The 7,789-nt window shown below is 47.6% G+C and overlaps 1 protein-coding gene across 1 annotated transcript; it reads right to left on the bottom strand.

Moving 5' to 3' along the window:
- Positions 1–238: 238 nt before the first annotated feature.
- Positions 239–3,549, bottom strand: LOC120700885. The gene is made up of 3 exons (XM_039985087.1): positions 2,988–3,549; positions 1,552–1,887; positions 239–552 (listed from the first exon to the last, which is right to left on the bottom strand). The coding sequence occupies exons 1-3, from the start codon at positions 3,547–3,549 to the stop codon at positions 239–241; spliced, it is 1,212 nt and encodes a 403-aa protein (XP_039841021.1).
- Between the last annotated feature and the right edge of the window lie 4,240 nt (positions 3,550–7,789).

The raw sequence follows: 7,789 nt of genomic DNA, 5'->3' as shown, positions 1-7,789 counted from the left end.
TCTTAGCAAGCTTGTTGGGGTCAAGGATGCATCTTTTATGAAAGCCCAACGCGATGCTAAAGTATTTTAGTTTCATTTCAAATTGTTCATTAAAGAGACAGAAGTAAACTTTAGTTTCAGCACCGGTTTCTTCAACGGCAAGAGAAATCAGAAACTCCATGGTTAAGAGTTGTGAACCTGGCTCAACGATGTCGGTGAAGTTCTCCCATCCGACGACAGTGAGGGAGTTGTTCATGTCCTACTTGAGTCCTGTCTTCATGAGGAAGCAAGATTCGAACCTCTTGGCATGGCCAAAATTCTGCTTCTTCAATAGCTCCAGGGCCTCCCGTTCATAATCGTTCTTGACGGCGATCTGCTCGACCATCGTCAGAACCTTGATGTGAAGACGGGGCTTCGGGACTGCTGGAGGTTCCTCTTCCTCCCAGGACACATTTGTATGGCGACCGGAGTAGACCGACATAGTAAACCGCAAGGAAGATGAACTCCGTGGACTCCTTGAGCTCTTCGAGAACGTCCTCTTGATCTTTTCTTTGGCCTTCTCGAACATGGTTCCTGCAAAATGTTAGCACACAATACCCGAAGGATATGACAATTAAGAGGAAGGTTAGTCGTTCTTGCGGGGCATTAAACCACCACAACGTTTGTCGCTCAGTGTTCCATGACTTTATTTGAGGTAAATATTTTTGGTGTTTTTCAAATTTATGAACTTCACTAAACACTACTGAATTTATTTGTTTTTGGTTGAGCTAGCACTTGAATTCTTTACTTGATTAACTCAAAAGAGCTTAATTAAGCAAAGAAACTCAAGGAAGGGAGAGGAGATGGACGAGCTCGGGCTGAGGCACGTGAACCTGAGCTTCTGGTGCGCTGAGGAGCGTCGCCATCATCGAGTTTTATAGAGCAGCGCAGGGGCCAGGCTGGCCGGCCTAGGGTAGGCCGGTTGGCTCCCCCTCGGTGCAAAACGAGCCACGCCGATGCTCTACTTCATAGACTTGCAGATGGTAATGCTCCTTTCGGTGGTGACGGGACGCGAGCGGAGGAGGATAGCCGGGCGGCCTCCATGGGGCCGGTCGCCCTGAACCTGCACGTTCAGTGTGCTGCGCTTTGTCCCTTGCTCCATGTGCAAGCAATGCTCCCCTATCCCTGCAGCTCCTGGCCAGATGAAACAAACTGGGGCCGGCTGGCCTAGGTGGGACCGGCCGGCCTGACATGTGGCCAAATTTTTTCAAAATTGTTTGTGAAGTTCTTTTGAATGCAGATTTTCAGAAATCAAACATGTTTTGGTTCGAAAATAAATATTCTTATGAAGAGATAGAGTAAAATTTATGCAAGGAAAATTAAACTATCCTATATGCAATGTGATGATGGATACATACCATGAACCTCATGGTGCGAGCTCGGGTTTTGAGTCCGGAGCTGGACTCTCCTTCTCTTTGGTTCGTTTGTCGTCGCTGGGTGGAGTTCCTAGCGATGGCCCTTTCTTCCGCCACACCTTCTTGGGTGTGGGTTTTGATTCGACCTCTTTCTTTTCCGATTCCAGAAATTTCTTACGTTGGATCCTTCGTCTCGCATTTCTGTAGTTGTGAAGCTTAATTTGCTTCGCCTCCTCTTGAATCCGTAGACTTTCTACGTACTCAATGAGGGCTTCGATAGGTGGGGTGGATGGCTTCTCCGGCTCTTTCTTGGATTTCTTTTTCCGGTTGATTGCCTTAACTTGAGAACATTGTTCGACCTTCGGCTTGAAGGCGAACGTCTCCTTCTGACCATTGATGTTGAGCTGAATTTCTCCGGCTCCCACATCAATACTTGCATTTGTGGAACTCAAGAATGGCCTCCCAAGAATGAGAGGTGTCTTGGTGTCAACTTCCATGTCGAGGACGATGAAGTCTACGGGAATATGGAAATTTCGGATTTTCACCGGAATATTCTCTGCTACTCCCGCGGGGTAGCAAACCGATTGGTCCGCTAGCTGCAACCACATAGCAGTAGGGGCAAGCGCATGATGATTAAGGCGGTCATAGACTACCTTGGGCATGACGCTGACGCTTGCTCCCAAGTCGCATAGAGCGTTTGAGAAATGCTGAGTCCCGATTGAGCATGTGATGGTTGGGCAGCCTGGGTCCTTCTTCTTCACCAGGAGAGGATTGAGTACAGTGGCGCTACACTCTTCTGTTAACTGTACGACCTCGGTGGTGGGCGGCGCTCTCTTGTTTCCAAGAATATCCTTGATATACTTGGCATACGTAGGCACCTACATAGCGTCAAGAAGCAGTATATTGACATATAGCTTCTTTATTACCTCGACGAACTTGCCGAATTGTTCGTCGGCCATCGGCTTCCTTATCCGCTCCGGAAGCGGTAAGGCAGTTGTGTCGTGGTAATCCCGTGAAGTTCTAGGGGGTTCCACGGGGTCTCCCTGGGCTGCAATGGTGTTGGAGTCGACAGCCTCCTCCTACTCTTCTTCTTCAGCATCGGCATGGCCGGCGGATACGGCTTTCCGCCGGGGTCCTACATCCTGTGGAAAAGGTGGCTCTCGTGTGGACTTACCACCACGTGTAGTCACCGCATTAACGTTCTCTTTTGAGGGAACTTCCGGTTGCTCGGGCAGTTTCCCCGTGTTAGCGTTAGGAAAGGATAAGGCTAGCTGAGCTACCTGAGTTTCTATCATCTTGTTAAAGCTCAACTAATTCTTGATAACAGAACTAAAGCCCTCTAGTTGTGAGGCCAAGGATTCCAGGACCTTGTCATTAGCGAGAAACTTCTTGCTAATGTTGTCATTTATTTGCTTCTGGCCATAAACTAGGTCTTTTAATGAAGGCTAAAAATTACTAAAGTTCATACCTTGCTGATTTCCGAAGGGGAGGTTGGGCTTTGAGTTCCAACCTTGCTGAGGACGGAATCTCGAGTTGGGATTGTTGTTGTTGGTGCCAACGAAGTTCATGTCCTCTTGAGTTAGGGGCACGACATGCCCGAGTGCCCAGTCTCACCACATGTTTCACATGTCATTCGAGACTCCAAAACCTGGTTCACCTCCTTGTGCGGAGATTCCAGTTTCTTCATGAGAAGGTCCATCTTAGCAGCCAGCATATCGACACTGTCGATCTGATGCATGCCTCTTGGACGGGCTGGCTGCTTGTCACCTCTCCAACTCTGATTGGAGGCTATCATGTCGATCAATGTCTTCACGCCCGCAACATCGAGAGAGAGAAAGGAGCCACCCGCTGCTGCATCTACATGGTCCTTGGCTTGCTGATCCAGGTCGTGGAAGAAGTTCTGAATGATCAGCCATTCCTCCATGCCGTGGTACGGGCATGCTTGAATGTATTCCTGTAGACGCTCCCAAGCCTCTAGGATGGTCTCGTCCGGTAATTGCTGGATACCGAAGATTCTATTCCGGAAGGCATTGGTCTTGTCCACCGGGAAGTACTTTGCCAGAAATGCATTTGAACAAGCTTCCCATGTATTGAAAGCCTCTTTGTTGGAGTAAAACCACGTCTTGGCCTTCCCGAGCAGTGAGAACGGGAATAGCCAAAGGCGGATGACATCCATCATAGTACCCTTGGGTTTGATGGTGTTACTCACCTCCAGGAAATTCTGGAGATGGGCATTGGCATCCTCGGATGCCTTTCCATAGAACGGACTTGCTTGAACCATGTTCACCAGTCCATTTTTCAGCTCAAAGCCATCATTGCCGGCTTGGTCTTGGTTCAATCCAGTAGGAATGTGGCTGCTGGATGGGGCCGAGAACTGACGGAGAGTCTTCTGGGCCATGGGTGATGAGGCTGAAGTGGATGGCAAAATGATAGGCCAAGTGAGTCTTTTCTGAGGTGGGACGACGCGGCGTCTCACATTTCTCCTGATTCTTTTTGGATTCGGATTGAAGTTACTTGGTAGGTCGAAACCGGTCATGCACTGTTCTACAACAATCAAAAAGATAGAGAGACCAATGGTAAGCCCGCTAAGATTAGCGGTGACAAACTAGTAACGTTTATCAAACTATTTACGATATCTTTAGCCAATTGCTTCTCTGGCAACGGCGTCAGAAATGCTTGTTGGCGTTTCTTATGCCCCAAAAGAATATTAATTTCGCAAGCAGATAGAATCACCGCTATAGCACTTCACCATGGAGTATTCCATGGTATCGTATTTTTCCTCAGGGAAGCACTATGGTAAAGAGTATCGTAAATTGAATGATAACCGTACTAGCTTAATCGACCGACTAACTAGACAGGGGTAAGCCAGATATAGAGATAAGATAAATGGCCAGTCTATGACCGAGTGACACACGGAGGCTCAATTCCTTAGAGAGGTAGCGGCTGGGAGGACAACGAGCGAGATAAGATACCTGATACACTTCTAAACTATTGAGCTAGCCTCTCTAGATCAGACTAACTATCTAACTAATCATCGGGAAGGTAGAGCTTACTTCGGCGGCCTCAGGAAAGGACTCAGAATGGGATGAGAAGGGAGTCCAACGACAGTCGGCACTACTGCTATGAAAGCACCCGAATGTGGTGGACTACGAGGGACGGATAGGGCTGTCACCACCTGCCGCCTACTACAATGGTACCATGGGGTGGAACACACTTCCTAGCAAACACTAAGCTCAGACACCACGTCTGCACTCGGTGCTAGGATTTCTCTCGAGGCCTTCAAGAGAAATCCCCCTCAACCTAGAGCACCAACTTGAGATACACTAGTCCGTGCGAGAAAACCCGTAAGATAAGTTACCGACTATCAGAGAGATAACTTAGTCTAAACTAAAGGATACAACTTCCATGCTCGAGCTGAACACTCAGACTCGAGAGGATAAAAGAAAGCGGAAAGTAAAGCTAACTCAGAAAAGTAGAGAAGATAACTTATATTGATAAATTCGAAAGAAAGATACAAGAGCTATACCAGACTTCCGAGGACTCTGGAATCCCGAGCAAGCTCGACTAGACTCTAACTCCCAAACTACTAATCCTACTCTAGAAAGTTAAGAGAGAAATGAGCTCCAAGGCGTGTGTTACAAGTGATGGATGGGGGTTCTATTTATAGCCTTCCAAGGTCCGTTCTGAGCAGGTGAAGCACGTGACGTCAGTTGTAAGCAGTTGAAGTCGGTGTGCTTGTCTTCCACGGGAAGCCAGAGCCTGAGTGGCTGCCAAGTGGGGCCGGCCGGCCTCCCCTAGGCCGGCCGGACTGGGGATGTGGCCACGTGGCCACCGACCTTTGGATAGTGGCTCTGATTTTCTTCTAAAGGTGGTTGATAGTTGCTTGAGGTGTACGCGGGCACGTGCAAGGCTGGCCAGCCTAGGGGAGGCCGGCTGGCCTCCCTCTGGCTCCTCTCGGCCCTCCGTTGCACCGACGTTTCACTTGTATGCTTGTGATCTTCCAGGGAGGTGGATTGTTGACTTGGATGTGGCTTTGCGCTGAATTGTGGGCCCTTTGATCCTTGTGCAATCCTTTCGGTCCATACAATCAAACCGACATCCAATCCTCGGCTCAGATGCACTTGGACTTGTTACATTGCTCCTGGATCGAAGACGTGGCAGTGTACATGGAAATGCTAGGCCGACCGGTCTACGAGAGGCCGGTCGGCCTGGGATCTTGCCCAATTTTGTCCACTTTTGTCATGTATCCTCCTGAAATTAGAACTCATCCAAAACTTGTGAAACTTATTAGAATTAAATAAAATATGAATAGAACATAGTGTAAAGCTCGATTTATTCCCGAGAAGTTGACAGTCAGAACGTGAAATAATGGCCGTCAACAGGTACAAAATTCGCCAATTCATCTATTGTTCGGCCAGGAGCAGCCGAACTTAGAATTGGAGCGAGTGCGGGAGTGGACGCCGAGGCCAGCACTATGGCACTAGTCTAACCGGTCTGATTGACCGGTCTGACCATTCCTGCCGCTAATGCACCAGTCTGATCGGTCGGTGGGACCGGTCTGACCGGTTCGGCCCCAAATGGCCGAACTGTGCTTGGCGGTGGTGTCCACCCAGCGAAATAATTTGGTGGCATCCGATATTCCACTCCAATCATAGATGAAGGTGCTTTCAAATTGGGAGTAAGATCTTTGGTAGAATAAGACATGTCTATAGATTTACCCTTATCAAATTGTCCCACGCATTTACTAAGCTCAAATAAAATATCTTGCTTAACCTTTTGTGAACACTCGAACGCCGCCAAGAATTGATTAAATGAATCTTGAGGAATAACACTTACATTGGCGGATGAAGAAGCAGACTCAAGTGGAGGTATGGTGAATTCAACTTTGTTAATCACCTCGTTCCGAGTCTTCCCGTAGCAGGAAAGCAAGTTCTTCTTGGCTTCCTCCTACAACACCTTGAGCTTCTCCTCGAACACCAGACGGTCAGCTTCTGGGATGTCATCACATTTGATATTGATGACATTAACCTGATCTACTTTATCGGCCATAGCAGCTGATGAAGTTTTGTTCTTGTTCTTCCCTAGCGGAGTCGCCAAAAAGTATGTTGATGCTTTCTTGGTCAATACACGGATGCGCTAGCACGCACGGATCGCAATGATCTTCACCAGCAGGCTCCAGACGGCGATCGGTCAGACCGGTCACGGCAACCGGTCAGACCGGTTGAACGCAGAAAGCCCACAAAAACCTAGAACCTCAAACTCTGGAGGGACCCCGTCGGAGCTCAAAGAACTAGGGTTGACTTAGGTCGGCAGGCCACCCAAGACGCCCTTGAATTTCATAGAGACGAGCAAAGAACAACAAAAAGGGTTCGAAAAGTTAGGGTTTGAGAAAAGAGTAAAAGAGATTGTATTGATTTGATTGTGGTTAGAAAACCCTCAATCGGCCGTAGCCTTTATATTTATAGGCCGGGGAGGACGTACCCCTTACAAATCGGGTTGCAATAGGACTCTAAATCACAAACCCTAACCCTACTCGGACTACACAGGCCCAGACCGGTCTGACCGGTCGGCCATGGTATTTGCCAATTTTGGCCTCCAACACTTGATTTTGATTGATGCCCAATGAAGTTATGTTCTCACTTCATATCAAATGAACTTCTATTGGAAGCTTAGATTGGGTAGCTTTGCCATCAAAACCGCCTTTGAAATGCGAAGCTCTAATACCTAAGGAGGGGGATGAGTTGAAGGAAATTCATTACCCTCATGATCCTCACTCCAAAACATTCCTATATCCCACAAAGTGCACAACCTCTTTCAACATAGGGCCATGAACATTCTTGAGTTATTCTATATGGGGATCAAGCCACTCTCTCCATGAGCATGAAGTTTTGTTCCGATTCACCACAAAGGCCATGCTCATCCCTGATATCTCCAAGATCTACCGTCTGTTGTGCAAAGGCACTATGAGCCATATGATCATCTTTGGGAGTCCTTTTTTCGATGCCCTTTAGATGGTTGTACTTTGGTTCTACTTTATAATAATATCCAAGCAGCACTTGTGGTTGCATTTGTGCACTAACTTTGTAGTCGAGACATTTTTTTATCTACTTTGAATGGCAAGCAAGGTGGAAGTATATGTGGTTGTGCAAGAGATTACCATAGAATGCCCATGATCATAATCTTCTTTTGATTTAAATAGACCACATTTTAAAGAAAAGATGCTGCCTTTTTCACTTCAATCAAATTTGACTTGCCAGTCATCCAACCCGGTAGAGTCCTTGTGGCACTTGTCTTTTAGAAGAAGCATCTAGGTACAAAATAAGTGTGGGGGAGAGCCATGACCTCTCTAGATCTTAAATGGTGCAAAGGCACCCACAAACAGAGCAGACACTGTTTTGACCTACCCAAAGGGTGGC

The sequence above is a fragment of the Panicum virgatum genome, chromosome 3K (genome assembly GCF_016808335.1).
Source record: "Panicum virgatum strain AP13 chromosome 3K, P.virgatum_v5, whole genome shotgun sequence".
In the NCBI taxonomy this organism is placed as follows: domain Eukaryota; kingdom Viridiplantae; phylum Streptophyta; class Magnoliopsida; order Poales; family Poaceae; genus Panicum; species Panicum virgatum.
The sequence above is the reverse complement of the archived record's forward strand: the minus strand, read 5'-3'. Positions and strand labels throughout refer to the sequence as shown.

Coding starts and splice junctions, on each gene's coding strand:
- LOC120700885 (XM_039985087.1), bottom strand. CDS start 3,549: ATGGATGTCATCCGCCTTTGGCTATTCCCGTTCTCACTGCTCGGGAAG. Junction 1,888..2,987: donor AATGACATGTGAAACATGTG/GTGAGACTGGGC, acceptor ATATTCCCGTAG/ACTTCATCGTCCTCGACATG. Junction 553..1,551: donor TGCGAGACGAAGGATCCAAC/GTAAGAAATTTC, acceptor AACATTTTGCAG/GAACCATGTTCGAGAAGGCC.